Genomic DNA, 19752 nt, shown 5'->3' with positions numbered 1-19752 from the left:
GATGTGGCAATGGCATTTTGATGGATAATGAACTCTTTTTTTTGGCCTTGATGCACAGCTCAATGTTTTTATTGCTCTTATTCTTTCAATGTCCCGACTCCCGAGATCTTACTGTCAATTCAGAAATGTTTCAGGTTTAAAGAAGAACTAAAAGAACCAGGTATTCTGACAGTTTCAAAATAAATAAATAAACAGTCAAAAGACTGCAGTTGCTGTAATATGGAGAATAATATGTTTATGGGTTTTATTGAGGTTGCTTCTGCCAAGATTATTTGTTGGCAATTTTTATCTTCCTTAAGAGTGTATAGTTAATAGGCAGGACAGAGTAGGGACAGTGAAATGACATGCAACAGATTAAAAGATATTCTAAGCCACAAAGTTACAGTAATACATGTTATACACAAAAAGGTTATAGTGCACCCAAAAATATGCTTGTGCTTTGCTTAGCTGACTGGAAGACTGGAAACAGCCTGGCCTGGTCCAAAGGTAACAAAATCTGCCTACCAGCAAATCTAAAGATCTCTAATTAACATGTTATACCTTGTTTGTTTAAACGGTATAAAAACCAAAGTGTAAAAATGTCACGTTGTGGGTGTGCTAAATAAGTTAAGCTAACAACCAGCTGCTTTCAGATAGATATTTTCCGTACAGGCATGAGAGTGATATCAATCTTCTGATCTGACTCTCGGCAAGAATATGAATAAGCGTATTCCAAAGATGTCAAAATGATTGTACATGGTAGCACTCAAGTAAGGTAAGGCATATGTAGCACTTTACTTATGCGTTACATGAGATATAAAAAGGCACAATAAAAAAGAGGATACAAAAGACACACAAGGCAATATGAAAAGACACACACACAAACAGGGTTTAAAAAGGATATATTAAAAGAACAATAAAAAAAATACTTATTTAAAAGAGTAGAAAACCAAACTTTTTTAACCCGTTCAGATCCCCCGACCATTCCAATAGGGGATTAAATAAGGAAATATTGTTTAAATCTATTCTGACTGTTCTGATTTGACTATCTCAGGATATAATCAGCTTATAATGCATCCTATCGATAATGTACACAGAATATTCAATTCAGGACTGACCCCTTGTTTTATTATTATCAATAATTCTGTTAGAATAATACAAAATATATACAGTATGCAATGTGTATTAAAGCATCACTTTATTCATTCATATGAGTTAACCATTCATGAAAAATAAACTAAGTTTTTTTTTTTTTGAAAAAAGATCTTTTAAGACTATTTCTACTATTGATGGTTTCTTGCACTCAGATTCTCCGTCCATTGGAATTGACAGAAAAAAGAATGCATAATTAAGTATTTTATTTAGTTTCAATCATTCTTGTTTAGCACCAAAACAATTATTTCTGTTTTCTGTTTTATCTTTGCCTTTATTTGAAAACTTGAGAGAATTTTCGCAGATCCAATCACCAATCCATCCAGGATTTCGCAATGTCGTGATCGCGCCAATTCACGCGAATTCAACCAATCACCGCGAATTTGGTGCGACTCGCAATTTTGACCAATCACCGCAACTTTTCCGCACATTTGACCAATAACCTGAAGTTCCCCGCGACTTCAACCAATCACAGCAGTTCCACGTGCACTTGAGAGCCAATGACCAATCGGGAGTGAGAACGGGTTGATCATTTCCTTGTTTTTGATATGAAGACGAGACGTGTGTGTGACTCATTTACCAACAAAACGTACAGCGAAAGACCGTGCAAAACATTTCAGACCGCCTGATACATTTTAACATCAATGTAGACTTTAACGATTTAAAAGTCGCTGTAGTTGCTGCCGTTTCCATCCTGGCTGTCGGCTCTCTGCAGCGGGTGGGGCTACTGCTCCGTACCCCCCACGACTGACGCTTGCACACACACACACACACACACACACACACACACACACACAGACACACACACAAACAACACACACACACACGGTGGATGCAGGAGAAAGAGGAGATGAGACGACACAATGACCTAAATTGAGGACAGCTACGCTCGTTATTGTAAGTGCAATGATAAGTTAAAGTCAGTACTTTATCAAACCGTATGAATGTGTGTCCCAGCCCAGGCCAGCATAGGGAAATAACTAACAATGTAAAGATCAACAAGCCACTGACAAATATGTTCAAATTTGATTGATTCAATAAATTATTATTTTTGTCTCAAATCCACCAGCCATTTTCATATTATACCAACATTTGCAGCATCCTGAGCCTTTTTGGTAAGGTTACTAGGAAAACTCAGCCCAGAGTAGTTTTATTCTCCCCAAAACAAGTTTCCTTTTTATTTTTAAAGAACTATACAAAAAAAAAAAAATCACAACTTTTTTTACAACTTTCACTGTCTCTCGCAACTTCATTGCAACAAACGTACAAAAGACATTGCAACTTTTATCGCAATTTTTTACAAAAGCTCCCGCGTAATCAGTCATTTTGGGCTGCAACAATCTCAAAAAAAGGCCGTGAAATCCTGGAGGGACTGAATCACTGATTTGTTTAGCACACCATAGCTGCATGGTAATACCTCTATGTAAATGTGTGTGTCGTCCACATAAGTATGGTATGATACTTTATTTTGTGGTAAGGTAACTACTCTGTGCTTCTTTAAAAAATAGTTGTGGAATTCTGGGATGACAGTCACTTCACAGGGAACAAGATGCAGAAGGACGAAAAAAAGGCTCAAAACTGAGCATGACTGTGCTGTGTACCCTCTCAGGTACAACAATTTGATAATGGTATAGCATAGCTTTCTCCTCCATCTTAGGAGCTACAACCTTAAAACCCAAAAGATAACTTTTGAAAGGCATTCTGGCAAAAGAAAAAAACTTTTTGCAAAAGAAATAAAAAAGATCCACCCTCCAGGCCTTGGATGAAATCCCGCAGCACCTTCTCTCTCGCTCTCAACTTTACTGTCTCCATTCATAAGAAATACTTTCTTATTTTTTGAAAGAGAAAGCTACTGCTGAAGGCTTTTCAAGTGCACTTAAGATTCATTTGAGCTGGAACAAGAAATTTAGTTGCTGGAGGCGGGTGTTTGTGACATATAGCTTTTTCCCCACCTGACAATACATATTCATTAATTTTCCTTGCAGACACCTTAGAGGGACATATTTTAACATTCAATAATAGAGCCGTGGTGACGCTGATGTAAGTTGGTTGTGTGCTGTTGGACAATGATGCCTCTAACTCTCGGGACATTTGAAATATAATAATAAATAAAGCTTCTGTTTAGCATATAATGTTTGTTATTGACCCAATTCTCAAGTTTATATTTTTCCAGCTGGCATAGATAGGTAATTTGTTATATGACGTTGGTGTTTTTGTCAGTGCCACTTACCTTGTACAATGAGGTAGACCTGTGAGGTCTTGGGCTGCTGCTTAGTCTGTATGGAGCAGGTGTACGAACCCTCGTCATACACATCCACCTACGCACAATGAAATAGAATATTGTTATTTCATTAGTTTGAATGTATATTATCATGTCTTCTTTCATGTTACTTTGTTACCTTTTTACAGATAAAGTGCTTTATCATTTAAATTTTGGTTATTATACTTCTCCAAGAAATGATCCAAATACATATTTGTAATTTTTAAATACACTGTAAAATATGTCCAGTCTTCTGCATAATAAATGGATAAATGAATGAATAAATATCTAAGCAACACAGCTCTGGCTCTTAAAAAGTCAAAGTTAATTAAGCTCATGCTTCATGTTTTCTGAATAGGATCCTTAAAACAAAAAAAAAAATCGGTTCTCTACCATCTCTAAATCCAACTGTCATCCAATCCCAGCTCATGATTAATCACATTTTAATAAACAGTCCAGTCTAGTTTTGTAGTTTCTAGGTCAGTATTACCTTTTGTATGCGCAGGCTGTACTCCAGCTGTCCTTTAGTGACCAGGTCTACTCTGGGGTCCAGGGACCACTTGTCCTGGCCGGCAAAGATGATGTTGGATCGATTGAGCCAGGCCACCTTGGACACTTTGTCATCCACATAACACCTGCAGGCACAACAAGAATGAGTGAGGTGAAGAGAAGGAAATAGAAATAGAAGGCTGGTTTTCATATAAGGGGATGCAGTATGAGGAGAAAAGAAAGGTAATTTACCGTCTTTCATTTCATAATATGTAATCTTATCAGGAGAAAAGAAATGTGGAGTTTTATAGATAGGAAACAAATAAATAACAGCGTAGGTGGGCTGTATGAATCTCAGAGGCGTTTTTAGTAAGGGTTTAAAGGTAGAATAATTTCTTCAAAACAACGGGCCAAGCTGGGTATATTGAAACACAGTTCAGCAGTGTTGTGTTTGATGCTGCTGACCAGCAAGGGTAAAGTAGAGTTAGTTAAGCTAATCGGACAACTCAGCACTGATCTTCTCCTGAGGTCTTGAAACGAAAGCTAAAGTTGAGTGGTATTTCCCATCCTTAATCCATCCCTCACACACTCTCGTCCTTCCAGTCATCGTCTCTCTTTACCCTTGTCTCTCCTCCTCTTTTGAATCTGCCCCTCTTCCTCTCTCTGATAAATACATCTCCTTTAACAGTGAGCCTATTCCTGTGGATGAGAAAGGGTACTGGTATCCTCTTGTTTACTCCTTGTTGCACGCTGACAGAACATTACGCCAAGTAAGCTCAAGCTAAGACATCTCGCACGGGAGGGATGAGAGCCAAGCGTTTGCCTAATGAATAAATGTAAATGTGAGAAGACGTCGGAATCAATGAGAATGGATATCAGCCGTAATGCATGCCGACAGTGGATGCGCCTCACATGCAAATTTGGGCGACTCCCCAAGCCTTGGTTGTGCACACTGCTTTGGAATGTATTGAGCTACAAGAGACTAGATTAGCGAGGCAGTGGAGTGAAGCTGTCTTTGGCAGGTGACCCCGGGTGATGCTCAAAAGTGGTGGTGCAGTCACCCCAGCCTGTTACCCAGTGGGAGCTGGATGTCAGATTTGTTGAAGGCTTGTACTCGCAGCTTGAATCCCTGTTGATGTTCCTTCCCTTTGTGTGGAGCCCAGATAACTCACTGTATTTATTGACTCGCTTTGACATCTACCCTCTACTTTTCTCACTCTGAAGTGAACAGGTTTATCCTGTTTTGTTTCAAATATCTTCAGTGTTCTTATTGATAGACTTTATAGTCAAAAGCATCTGAAACTAATTAAGACACTTTTTTTATAGTGATGGAGAGCTAATATAAACACAACTGAAAAACTATAAAAGCACAGATTCTGTGCAAGGGCAACATCTGGAGCACTGCACTGAAATGTAGCCTAACTCACATAATTTAAATCAGTAATATATAGATAGTTCTCAGCTTTATCCTCTGCAAAAAGTCCATGAAGGACGGCCCCCTGGTTCCTGATTCATGCATGTTTGTTCAAAACTAGAGACCTTTACTTTATATTGTAGTCAAAACCTTTGCACTTTCTATTATACAAAAACTCATAATTTAGAATTCAATGGAAACGCATACACATATGCACAAAACATCAAACATTTCACTGAAAAGAATTGTGAAATGCTGTGCTGTAGCTCCATTATAATGCTGATTCAGCCAAATGCAGAACATACGGTACAGTCTGTGACACTGTCGTGCAGCGTGGGAGAAGAGAGGTCGACAGCACATCAGCTACTGAGCAGGGCATGCCTGTCTTTGTTCAACACCTGTTCATTTATGCAATTATATAAAATCAACGGTATAGAATTGCTGATATACTTTCTTGTGTAAAGATGTTCCCTTTAAACTGGTATTTGCACATTTGCTTTATTGTAAAAGCAATCTAATACACACAATGTAATAATATTGCCGGATTATTATTGATTATCAATGTATGATACCTTTTTTAAATTAGATTTATAAAAAGAAGTTGCTTTCTACTTGGTTGTAATGCTCTGACAGTGTTATAATTCAAAGTGACAATGCCCTAAATGAGTGAAACACAGTTGAACTGATTTTAAGTGTTTGCAGTGAAGCAATACACTGCCCTGGCTAACTGAATGTCTGCATCTTGTTTGTTTTCACTGAGCTTGCTTCCTCTCTTCTCTTATTACCACTTGTCTTCTACCGTGACGTAAACGGCAGAAGATGAAAAAACAAAAGTAGGAAAGTGAAAGACAGAAAGAGGAAACATGAACAGAATCCTGACACCAGTGTCCTTCAGTTTCCTTTAGTCTCTTTTAAAAACGTGTAATCTTGTATTCACTGTGTAAGACAACTGTACTGCACAGACATTTCATAGAGTTTAGGATTGAAATACAGACGTAAACACATATGTTTAACAAACAATAAATCTTTGTAATGTATGTAATTTAATAGTTCAAAGAATTTAGCCTATAATCTACAGATTTGTCATTACAAGTGTGTGATTCTGGTCACCCTGTCCGTTCCTTTTACTGATCTCAGAGACATATTCCTTCATTAATAACCTTTAGTGACAAAGAGGTACCTCTCAATGTCTAGACCAAGTATTTTGATTGATGTGAAGACTGCAAAAATGTATTTAATAAGTTCATTTTGAAAAACTACACTAATTCACCAGAATACTTGCTCACACTTTTTATTACTATTTACTATTTACAGAGTGAACAGAGGCTATTGTCCAACAAAAGACTGGTGTGGCAAGCTGTTCCTTCCTACTACTGTATTTGGAGGGCAAATGCAGCCTAACTGATGCTTTGTGATTTCTAGAAACACATTCCAGAGACTGCCAAATTGTTACTCAGCGAATTGTAATGAGATTCATCATGCAATTAATATGTTAATTTTACAGACTTTAAACTCCTTAAGTTGATTTGAGATAAAAATCTAATTTGTGTGGAAAATTGATAATTAAAAGGAGCAGCCATTGTAATAGAATTCAGCGCAGGGAAATAGAAAATAAACCAAACTTTCTAAAAATATGGCAATAAAGTTGAAGAAGATTATATGTACAAATGACATTTTCCACAGCTGGTCATTAACAGATTGCATACTTTAATTTAAGCACATCAAAAACACTGCAGTAATGTCTCTCATACTGTCTTGTTATTGCCAACTTGTCATTTTTTTGCCTGGCTCTGTTCTAAGCAAATTTTTGGTATGTATAGTTTTAATCTGTCATCCGATAAAAATTAATACGCACAGAAACCTTGCACACTGAGTTTGATGTGTTTTATATAGCGCTATTCTCAATGAATGAATGACATTAGCAAAAAGCTATTGTTACTAGAGCACAATCTTTTAGTTCGTTAATAAAAAAAAAAACTCCTACTGTTTAAAGATAATATCAAAACAGCTTTCTATGATTTCCAACTGTCCTGTGGCAGCTGTCAAGGTCTCTGGGCATCAGTTTCCAGGTCATGAAGGAAGGAGGACATATAGTGAAATAAAAGAGGAAGCATTCATAGTGTAGCCTGATGCATTCAATTAAAACCTCTGTGCAAGTGAGGCTCTATGCTGTTTTAGTTGTGAATTGCACTCATACTGCAAACGCAATCATCACGCAAACTCTTGGCTAAATACAGGTGACTGGGACTATTAATCATCCAAATGTTCCTAATTGTATTACCTCCTTTCAGTTAGCGGTCACCATATGCTGCTCCATATGGGTCAAAGAAATAGATAAATAAATACACAACACATGGTGCTGTACATGCCATCACACTCAGACTTCAATCAGAGACACATTCTGTGTCTATCTCTTTCCATCTCATTTCTTCGCACCTCTGCCTCACCACTCCTCCACTTCTCTTCCTCTTGCTATCCTCGTTTTCTCACCCCGTCAGCTTCTCTTCCTGATTATCCTTGCTTCTCTCTGTAAGTTACATCTCCCTTCTCATCTCTTCATCAACACTCTTGGGTAGAAGTGGACATCATGAAATAGAAATCAAAGGAACTATTCATTGATCTGCACTACAGATCAGGTTCCTCTGCTACCTCTTGCCCTATGCTTTGTCTGTCTTTCCTTGAACTGCTCAAGCCTCCAGAGGGTCCTGACAACCCTTGTTGCAGAGAGTAGAGCATGCTCAGTACTAGCTATTTCCTGTTCTCACTAATGAGCAACTGCCTGGGAAGCAGAGAACTTCCTATCATTTGTCAGAGCAGTTGTCTGCCTGTAGCTGTCACTTCCTTCTAGCAGAGTAGTTGTCAAGGTGTGTCTAGGCAGGGCCGAGGTTCTCGGGCTGTGCTGGGGCTCTGCTGGACCAGAATGAGAAATAAGAGTTTGGTTGTCCCCGGCTGGCCTGATCTGAGGCATATCAAACAAGTCGCTTGCAGGGAACTCGATTTGATTGGAATAGTGAACCACGGTTGGACGATTTGTAATGAAAATCCATCCCATTAACTGGCTGCAGCCCTCACAATGATGCAGTATCTCAACTGTGTTACTTAGCCATTGAGACTTTATTAATTTGAATATTTGTCGTTTTTTAATCACAAAAGCATCTCCATGTTCGCAATACTCTGCAGATTCCTCTCCCAGCCCATAATCCTCTGCAGAATACATAGTCTCCGCTAACATAAAAAAGCTTGTAAATGCTAGCAAATATTTGCTGATGCTTGTAAACAAAAAACATTGTTAAATTGCACCTTTTTTTTTACTGGGTTTTACTAAGTGCCGTTGTTGTTTATCAGTCCCTTCAGAGACCGGGGGCTTGGTTTACACGAGGTCTGCTTGTGATGGATGCCTCGGTTGCTGTCCTGTGCTGTGTTACCATGAGCTTTGTTGATGGATGCTATGCTGTGCTATATTATACTCTGTTTTTGCCCCGCTGTGCAGTGCCAATATGGACTAGCCAATAGGCTATGGCTGACAGGGGACTGTGTGGGCTGACAGATGCCTGGGCCAGAGCTGCTGAGCTGGGCTTGTGTTGACAGGAGGGCTGGGCTAGATGGATCCCTGCTCCAGGGCTAGCCGTGGGGGAGGACCAAAGAGCAAGCTGAAGCCAGGGAGTGAAACTGTAATGAGAAGAACGATGTGCCAAGACTGACAGATAGCTCCACCACCCGCTATCCCCATCAATACCCAGTTCTGCTCATCTCACCTCGTTTTTTTTCTCCTTTTTTGCCTCTCTGACACCTCTCACCCCTTAACAAAACACTTTTTCCCCTCCATTTCCTCCTTGTAGTGCTTCTGTCTTGTTCTGCCCTCCACTCACTTCAACCTTATACCTCCATCTCTTTCCCCTTTCCCCACTTTTTCTCCCTCTTCTCCTTATCTTTACTGAGCAACATGTGTCACTAAGGCCCTGTTCACACTTGTATGCATTTCGGTGATCCGAACATAGGACAGCCGAGACACATCACCGTTTAGACCTGCGTCTATCATTCGTCTCCAGCTGAGCACTTGTATTCAGATTTTGTTACTGCCTACATTCCTTCCACTAGAAGGTCAAAGGGCCCTGTGCACAGTTAATACGTCCACACTCGCCAGTCACGTTAGCAGTTATGTCGGTACAAATGGAGATATCGCTGTCAGCAGAATCCAACACATCTCCTTCAACAGGACAAACGCAACACTTCGTCCAACTCGTATTCTAAAACGGGAAAGTTAAAGTGCGTTGGCGAGCTGTCACCAAAAAACCGCCACGTCCCCCATAGGTGACTTTTTTTTCTCTTACATCCTAGTCGGGGAGGCATTAGGACGCATAAGCATTTACACCACAAAATATATGTGGTCAGATCGCAATACCTCTTGGTGGTCATTTACACTTGTATGTAGTGCTGTCCACTTGTGATCCAATTGCCCAAGACACATTTTTTAAGCTAGTGTAAACAGGGTCTTAGGTGTATCTGTGTGCATGCATGTGTTACTGCATATTTTTGTGTGTGTTGCAGCAAATACCCTACCGGCCATACAGAGAGAATCTGAAATATTTTCTCTGAACCAGTCAAAAAAATTATTTTAGCCATCAACAAATATTAAAGGCGTGACTGCCACACTGGCTGTTTGATCAAAATATGCCTCACTTCAACCTGGTGGGCAAGAGTCACTGAGGCTAGCCAGTAAGTTCTTTGTCTTTGTTGTCTATATAAGACAGGGGGCACAACAGACAGTGGGAGGAAGACGGAGATATTGCCAGTCAGTCAGATAGCCAGAGGAAGAAAAAAAACGACACCAAGAAAAGAGAGAGAAGAAATGTAAGCTATAAAAGCAAAGCTAAAGCTGCATACCAAATCAAAGTCAGGTCATTCCTTTATAGCCCTCAAAGCAGTATCTTGCTCTAGATATTCTTTGCGCAGCAGGTTAAATGTATTTCCGGAAGGGTCTAGGTTTATCCCCTAGGACTAGGATTAGCAGAACAAAGCACTTATTGAAATGTCTGGTGCAACGCTGTCTTGCCATATAATTCACCATCCACCTTTTTGTATTTGACAAAAAAGGAAACTAAAGCTAAATTTCTCCCCCTGCCAATTAATACTTTTACATGAACAAAGTTACTTACACGTAAGTAAGCTGTTACATTAATTATTGTGATTTTAGAAGACAGAAAGTGTTTGAAGCTTGCTTGTGAAATTTCCTCTGCAGGTTTAATGAAGCATTTAAAGAGAGGAATGGTGAGGGTGATAGGTCGAGGGTGAGAAACTGTCTCCTTTCATTAATAGTGATTTTAAACAAAGCTGCTATCAACAGGAAGAGCCCATCCCGTGGGCCCTACATACACCACAGTGGAGCGTAGCTTTAATAGGAAAAAAACCTGTCTCTTACACTGGTCCAGTGTCTCTTCGTCTGTCTCTGTCCACATACAAAGAGGAAGAACATAGACAACAACAATGTCTTCAAGACATGCCATCAATCACTACAATCACTTCAGTCTGTGAAAGTCATCACTCCCTCCGTTAAGCTAAACCCTGGAGACAATCCCTGTAGGGAAATCCCAAATGACGTACTAGCATCAGAATATACTTGCAGTAACCTTTGTTGCTCACTTGATTTATCCTCTCTGCTTCAAAGCCCCCAGACAACCACAGATCCTCATATAATTCTCTCATCATAAAGCCCTCCATTTTGGTTGGCATGCATCAGTGCTTAGAGCAAGCCATTAATCAGGGCAGGAATGATTGTTTTGAGACATGGCCAGCAGGCCAAGCGGGGGGGAAATTATTTATCAAAAAATGGTTACAAACAACTCAGGAATTTGCAGGACTGCCTGATTCAAATTTGCTTAGCACAGGTGAGATTTCACCTCAAAGGCTTTGCGAGTGCAAGTGCAGTTAACTTTCTGTGCGTGTCATGTTTTTCAAAGTTTCTAAAGCCGCTCCAATTAGATGTTGTGCTTGGGTCTACTGTGAAGTCCAAGACTATAAATCTCCACATCAACTGTCGCAGAGCAAGTAGAAGAGGGCAAAGGCAAAAAGTGCACCAGTGGAAACAGACATCTAAATGCTGATCAGAGTTGATACTGTACATGTCAGCAGCGCAGGAGCCCTGACACTTCTCCTGTCAGTCTAGTTTCACTTTGACCCATCCAGCCTCATTTGAAATTCAATGTGACAACTCTTCCATAGTTTCCCTCTCTGTGTTGTGTTTTAAAGCAGGGTTGGAGTGTGAAGAGTGGTTGGATGAAACAAGATTGTGACAGATGGTGCCTCATTGAGACGTAGGGAGGAGGATCTATTGCAAGGGCAGGATGCTGCTATTAAATCTCAGGAGATGTACTGTGCTTCCTTTCTATCTTCCCTTTTTCCACTGTCTCTTTGTCATTCTCCTTTCCGTCTCTTCCCTCTCTTTTTGCTTTTTGTCCTTGCCCTTCCCTCTCTGTCTTCCTCATTCATTCTTGCTCCATCCATCCTTCTAATTCTTAACCTCTCCTCTCCCTGTCCCATTCTTTGCTTGCTCTCCTTTTCCTCTCCATCTCATTACTATCTCATACCGCTGTGGTCAGACTGTACAGTACAACCGTCAGTTGGTGTATAGAGGATGGACAACATGGCCGCAACACAAAAACAAAAAAAAACTACTGTAGTAGGCTATTACATGTTTGTTGAAAGTGCACCTGATAAGTGTTATTTCAACAGCTTGTATTGCATTGCATCAAGATATCCCTGCATCTGTGCTGTTGAAAAGTGTGTAAGTATAGGGGAAAGACATATCATTGCTAATGTAAGCCACATGCCTCTTACAGCTGCAAATTATAATTATTACTCCACGATTACCGGCTGCAGATTGTCGACCTCTCCCACCCATCTCTTTCTTCACGCTGCATTCCCTCTCAACGTACAACCTGCTCTTATTATTACAGGATGTCACATAAGGCCTTGTCTCCAAGTGTGACAGTGGAACTACTACCCCATCCACTCTGCACATTTACCTCTTATTCGATCCATCACTGTGTTCTGCTTTGGTGCATTACGGGCAGAAAGAGGTGAATCAGTTGATGATGCAGTGCCACTGAAGGAGAGCAGAGGCAAAAAAAAGAAAAGTGCTACAATACCCCAGAACTGGCTGCCTCTATTTAAGCTGTGAAATGAAATGCAGCATCATAAATTCTGTCTGAGGGAAATAGGCTTATTTGAATTTGTTGGCCCAGCACACTATTTACTGTATGTGTTTTGGGAAAGCTACTGATAATGTACAAAGTCGAACTACCAAAACCTGCACTACATCTCAACAACATAGATTCCACTCGCATCTAGTAAAGATTTAGAAAAGCCCAGAAAATCAGACACATATAAGCCAAGAGATATGCTACCTTTTTCATACTCTCTCATAGTCTTTTTTTATCTCAAAGGTAACACTTTGAACTGAAGATGTGTCTTAAATAATTGTGGTGCGAATCAAAGCTTGGGGCGCAGATTGTTTTATCATCATTTCCTGTTTGAGAATTGTCTTTTATACCGTCTTGCTACACTAATTAGCATTTCTCCCTTGTGGGCCAATTTAGCCTTATTAAGTAGGGTTATGAGGGATGCTGTTTGACAAAGTACAGCATTTAATCTTGCAGGTGGACTTTAAAGGTTAGTCATGCGTACCGGGGACGGCATACTAAACGTATAACTGACAGGTGTCATGTCAATTGAGAGAGCCAGAAAGGTCTTCTATGGTTTGTTGCCAGGGATGAAATAGCAAAGGAGAGACGCTGAAAGGTTAACAGCTGTTCCTGATATCTATGTGAAATCTCATAGGCACTTAAAAAGGCTGCCTATATCATTTAAAGGCATATATTTTAAGTCAAATGCACTTCACTCGTGCCATACAGGGGACTTGAAATAAGTGGACTTTACTAAACTCGTCTCACACATGCCAGAGATTAACATTGACAGTCTGTTGAATTATTGATTATTCTTCTTTTGACTTTTCGCACTAAATTGTGTTTAGTGACACCACAATTATAAGAAACTGAGTTTTTACAGGTTACTATTGGGTAACCTTTATGGTTTATTTCATTTTAAAACCCTTAAAAACACGACTTCAAATCTTAAGTATTTCTCAATAAAGAAGAAGAAATTTTCTTTAGATATTATTTATTAAGAGTTTAACACTCAAAAATGAATCTGCTTTATCAGTACTGTACAGTACTGTACTGTACTACAGAGAGTGAGGTTTGATCAGATTTGACTGACAATGACCAAACAATCCACAAATTTGTTATTAGATTCTAAATCAAATTTGGCTAAATCCTGATTGTCGCAGGGTGACCTTTTCCAAAACTTGCCCCACCCGCTTCAAACCAGCGAGAAGAGCACAGAGAAAAAAAGAAACGTGAATAAATATGTGAAATAACTAAAACTGTTATAACAGAAAATACCATGTTCATTTAACACCTCATAATACAAAGCTGATAATATGGTTTAGGAGCTTATAATGGTATTATTTTTAGTTGATGCATGTATCGTAGAATCGTATCGTAGAATAAAAATATATATGTACATTGAATACCTTAGCACACTTCTGAACACCTGCATGTGTTGCACGCTGCTGGTTCGCATTTAAATGGTGTCAAGTTAACGCACTGTTCGAGCCGCAGGGAACAACCGTGGAGCTGCATTCTGAAGAGAGATTTATCAGTACACAAAAGCTTTAATGACTCTCCAATATTCATATTTCAAGCACAGCCACAGATTTGATTTGTTTATTTGGTTGTATCTTTAGGACAAAATTGCCTGCATGGAGGGACCAAACTCCTGGTGTTCAACAACAAAATCCATTGATGGTGTAGCCATAGCCACAATAGAACATGTCTAAATTCCAACATTTATTATTATAGTTCTATTTTCTTTTCTTTTCATGGGGCATAACCACAATTATTCCTTAACAGAGCCAATTCAGATGGTGCTGAATGAACTCATGAATCTCGCTGCTGTTGCAAGGTCTTTCATAGCACTTAGCACCAAGGATAACTCATCGCTTCAAGTGGCCCCCTGAGCCCGTACAAGGCTAACTACTGTTAACAACTACTGCATGCTGCATGAGGCTTAAGTGTAAAAGGTTCTAACTCTGCGGTTTTTCCTTAAAATTATCTTTAATTACTCACTTGATGCTGAGTTGGCATCTGTCTACGGATCAAAAGACAAGGAAACCATGAGCCTAACGGACTTTGACATGTAGATGTTGATCTCAGTATCCACAGTGCCTGAACACAATCTTTCATAACAGGGAGGCTGTTAGAGTACATTTCAGGCTTTTAGACTGTGTTCTCATCCGGATCACAATGCATGATGATAATGAAGTGCAAATATATTGATTCATTCATTCACTTATTCATGCAGCAAGGCACAGGCCTAGAAGTGCTATTAGGTTCTGCCGTAAAACTCATTTCTGCAAAATATTTTATGACCATAATTTGGACTCAGTAGGGGGCTCATGAATGAATGCAAATCAACTATTATCTTATCTTTGACCAAAATTGCGGTTTGATTGCATAGCAGAGCCCTTCGAGATAAAAAACAAATATGAGAAGTTTGTCACTCTATTGTAAACTCACTAATGCAACAGATCCAACAGAGACAGAACTTGTAAAATAAATTCCTAAGCACGATCAAAACAATTCAACTCATGTATTGGAATGTGCATAGGTCATTGCATGATTTGTACTTAATAATTAGCGATTTGGCTCCAATTTGTAATCCGGGTCATTTACAGGCATGCGGAATAACAGTATGTGGATACATTGCTTTTCAACAGTCATAATTAATGAATAATAGTATACCCTTGAGTGCCCATAATTCAAGCCTTTTGTCAACACTTGGCAGTAACACTTTCTAAGAAAAGGAGGGCAGGAAGGCACAAAGAAGGAGAGAAAAGGAGAGAAACAAAAGCAAAGACAGCAACAATTTATAACTTGCTCAACAACTGTGGTCGAGAAGAAAAGGCCTCATGCTCTCAAGCTCTGTCATGTGTGGCAGCACAAGTGCCACGGCTCAGAAGGCCTCATGTGCACACTGAGAGATAGGCACGAGTAAAACGAAGATTCTGGGTAATGATCCAGCGAGGCATTATTATCATAACAGCCTGGCAACCTTCTCTCAGATGGTATAAACAGACAATCTAGCAGATTCCCTTTTAATTGCTTTCTCTTCTGTGCAGGGCAATGAGAAAGGAGGATAGTGGCAGGGATGGAAATGTGGGAGGGAAAGAGGGAGGGGGGAGAGTTTGTCTTGTTCCTCAGAGCAACTGTTCCAGCAGATAACGCCAAGCAACCCTGACAGGGACAAGGGATGAGAGGGAGCAGGAGGAAACAGGAGGCAGAAGAATGTGTTTTTCTGGGCTCAAAATCATCCCTACTTTTTCCCTTCTTCTACCCATATCTATAAAGAGAGAAAGAGCGATAGAGAGAAAGCTTGAAGCTAATAATCATGCTAAAATACTCAACTGACAGAAGGAAATAAACAAGCAGATGAATGTAATTTAACCACAGTGGTGGTTTAATAACAAAAGACACTGCTACTGTTGTTAAACTCCGACTCTGTGCGGGGGGAAATTAGCCTCTGGCACAAATAAGGATTAGAAAGGTTTTTAGAACACTGAAACAAAATGCCACACACTGTTTGTCTTTTCATATAATACAACTTAATGCAACAGCTCTGCATCGAGAAATAACCAATAAACACAATAATTAGTTGCTTCTGATAAACAGTTATTGCCCAGGGCATGGTTTACCAAACCTGTAAACAAGGTTAAATAGGCTCTTGAAAAGGCTATACCAATTGTTTCATGTATCTTAGTTACTGACTGCATTATTGCTGACCATTTCACAAAATTAGATTTCTTATTTTCCAAGCAGCATTTAGCTCCATTCACTTTAGTGTTTACTTGTTTGATCAAATTGAACATTTTATTGGTTGTATTTAAGTATGTAAGTTACCCTACATGGATGGGAGCAGGGACCATTCTGAGGCCTGCTGGAAGATGACTTCAGCAACTTTTAAACGGCTATAATATTAAGATATCTTAATAAAGACAATGTAAAAACAATGTGACAATATGAAGGGTGTTGCTAATAGTGATGAACCCACAGAGAATCATCACGTGAATCTGCAGCTCCTCTCTGCTTTATGAAGCTTTATTCAGCTCTTTGCTTACTGTAGATGTCCAGTCTAACTTTACCATTTTTCGCCCAGCAGGCAGCTGTTTTCAGTGAAAGCTGCTGAAAAACCCTGAACACTACCTGCTCAGCACCAAACGGCAAACAGAGACAGCCAGAGACTAGCTGGAGAACAGAGTGGAGCATTCAGCAGTTAAAAAGACAGGAGCAGGATTATTATAGTAAACTAAAATGAAAATAAGCAGTGTACAATATTTTTAGTAAACTAAAGTTTTATAAAAACTTAAACCTTCAAGAAAAACTAAAACTAACCTGCAACTATTTTACCAGGTTAAAAGACTAATAAAAACTAAATAAAAATGAACGTGGACTTGACATTGACATTTCAGGCGATGGTGCTGTGCCGCAATTTCTTCACATCGGACACTAAAGTACCCCCAAAATTAAACATTACACATCATGGCCATTCTGATTCAGTTCTCCAACCATGTATTGTGTATGTATATACAGCTACATACTTCTGAGACATTATACCTGGCCCTGACAAAAACAAACACTTAAATATTTAAAAAGTTAAACTAAATCATTCTGAAAAACTGAAACTAAACTAAAACTAGCAAACACACTAACACACTGTGATAACTAACTAAAAAAATCTAATTGAAAAGTCTAAACTAAAATAAAAATGTAAACTAATTGAGATTTCAAAACTATAATAACCTTGCTCAGGAGTTGGTAAAGACAAAAGGTGATAATATGCCAGTGTTACTGAATGTTCACAACTTGTTTCCACTGCCCGCCAAAAAACAATTATTGCAGGTTGAAATGCAAGAAACAAAAGAAATTCAAATGATCCTAGATGTTTGCTTATGTTCTGTGTTCAAGCTTCAAAACACACATATGAATGCAATGGTTGTCTGCTACCATCTGTCATGTCTTGGGTGCTGGAATTTCTCTTCAACTACCAGGGTTTCTTCATAGTAACAGTCCCTTTTTCAGAGAAGTTCCCATTAAAAAACTGCATTGCTTTCTGATGATCACATGACATACAGTACATGAGGAGTGAAAATACACAACCCATATCCGAAACACCTACAGCCTCTCTAGACTACCATCTCTATCAGGGTCAAACTGCAGACACACAGTTTGTCAGCCTATAGAATGTAAGAGCTTATCATGGGGACCGAGGAGATAATTAACTTATCTTTTCAGGTCTGTAACATCACCTGCATCCGCCGATAGCATCGCTACATACTCCCAATAGAATGTACCACCAAGCCACCGGACCACCATTACTGTTTGAAGCAATCTGATTTTGATTCCCCTCCAAGTCACTTTCTTTGCTGCTCTCGCTCACATCAACTGGAAAACCCATTTTGCGCGGACTCAGCCGGGCCAATTTCTATCTGTCACAGGTAGTGGGGACTTGACTGTGCGACATGTAGCATATCACTTTAAAGTGACAGTAAAACGGGAAATCACTTTGTGCCAGCCACATGCTCTTGTCGCCTTCCATAAGAACTTTGTTCAGTCAGAGGGAAAAGTCCTTAAAGCTAAATGGTTTGTGGTGGAAAGATAGCGAATCAGTGCCAAGTCCTGTCTCCTTGCACCCACTCAGGACACACGAGAAGCAAGAAGCAAGTGAGTCTCAGAATTGTATACTTTAAATTGACGAACACACTTGAGACATGAACCGACATATGCACACGCACGCATGCATTAACCCAAATGTGTTCAACTTCAAATGCAAAAAAAAAAAGTTACATCAACACACAAACGCCCATGCATACACACACACGTGACTCTAGCTGCATGGCCACTCTCAAGTCGACACACACATACAACAATGAGCATAAACTACCCACACCGTGAAGCAAACACGCAGCACACACACACACACGCACGCACACACACACACACACACACACACACACACACACACACACACACACACACACATCTATCGCATCTACCTAGTTGAGCTCTCTGGGCAGACTGAGGAGTTTTTGATTACCTGTTTACTCATCTAAGACAACAGGAGATGAACTTTAGGAACGTTTCTTTAGCTACACAACCACTGGCATGATGATCGAATTTAATCCTGAGAAAAGAGACAAACAAGACGAAGGCAGTCTTTTCAGCCTCTGGCATTGGCTGTCTCGCTACATTTAGGTGATTTCTTGGATTCTTAGCTTGTCATAGTAGATTCGAAGGCGATTGAAGCTTGAACTGTTACTGCAGAAAAGTAGAAACTAAACTGTGACCCCTTGAGGTTATTTGCATAACCACAATTATTTTGTTATTGTTGACAGTTTCACCTTTAAAAAATCAAACACTACAAACCATTCAAAACATGTTTATTTTCTGTTTTCCTCAGTTGCTATGACTACAAAAGTAATACAGACAAAGACTAATTAAAATGCATATTATTTTTAACATTTATCTAGCTAAAATTTTGTGCCATCAATTTTGAATAGACACAAGTTATGACTGCATATGCACGCTGTTTTTACATGAATGGTGATAAAAGTAATCATATACATACACTATATATGTATATATATATAGTGGAATATACACTACGTAAAAAAGAGCTGAATTTACTGTGTGCTGTTGAATGATTGTAAAGAAGGACAGTTCATTTTGGTGTGTAAGCTGTTTATGCATTGATGATTCTTTTAAATAACTGTGTCATGACTGTGTCAAGTTTATCATGTTGGTATCAGCCATTGACAGAAATGTGTGTATGTGTGTGTGTGTGTGTGTGTGTGTGTGTGTGTGTGTGTGTGTGTGTGTGTGTGTGTGTGTGTGTGTGAGGGACAAAAAAGACGGAGAAAAATGGTTCAGGGAAAGAAGACAGATTGCAGAGGCAGTGTAACGGGTGTGTGTTTGTGTGAGTGTTTATATTATACAGTATATTTGTATGTAAAAAGTGGCTTGCAAATGTAAAAACTGGCTCTTATGTATGTGTTTATTAGTATATGTATGTGTGCAAACTGTGATAACCTTGCAGTGCGAGATGCTTATCTGCACTGAAGTGAGGGGACTGGACAATTTAAACTTAAAATGTCTGTGATGTATTTGATCGTGGGTAAAGCTCTTTCTCTATCACAAGCAGACTGTGTGTCACAGTGTGTGTGTGTGTGTGTGTGTGTGTGTGTGTGTGTGTGTGTGAGAGAGAGAGAGCATTCAAGTCGTTAATCACTTGGACAGTGCTCTGCTTCAACTTTATTTCAAACTGTCAGAGAGGAGCAAGGACTCAC

The 19752-nt window shown here is 39.4% G+C and overlaps 1 protein-coding gene across 3 annotated transcripts in view; it reads right to left on the bottom strand.

The window, feature by feature from the left end:
- Positions 1 to 19752, bottom strand: part of LOC116046568 (limbic system associated membrane protein) — a 782424-nt gene that overhangs the window by 78508 nt on the left and 684164 nt on the right. For all 3 annotated transcript variants that reach the window (XM_036001580.1, XM_031294959.2, XM_031294958.2), the window contains 2 exons: positions 3882 to 4026; positions 3362 to 3449 (listed from right to left, as the gene is read on the bottom strand). In XM_036001580.1, the coding sequence (XP_035857473.1) occupies positions 3362 to 3449; positions 3882 to 4026 (233 nt within the window). The remainder of the gene's footprint in view (positions 1 to 3361; positions 3450 to 3881; positions 4027 to 19752) is intronic.

This window comes from Sander lucioperca, chromosome 5 (genome assembly GCF_008315115.2).
Source record: "Sander lucioperca isolate FBNREF2018 chromosome 5, SLUC_FBN_1.2, whole genome shotgun sequence".
NCBI classification, from domain to species: domain Eukaryota; kingdom Metazoa; phylum Chordata; class Actinopteri; order Perciformes; family Percidae; genus Sander; species Sander lucioperca.
This window is presented reverse-complemented; position numbering and strand designations above follow the sequence as displayed.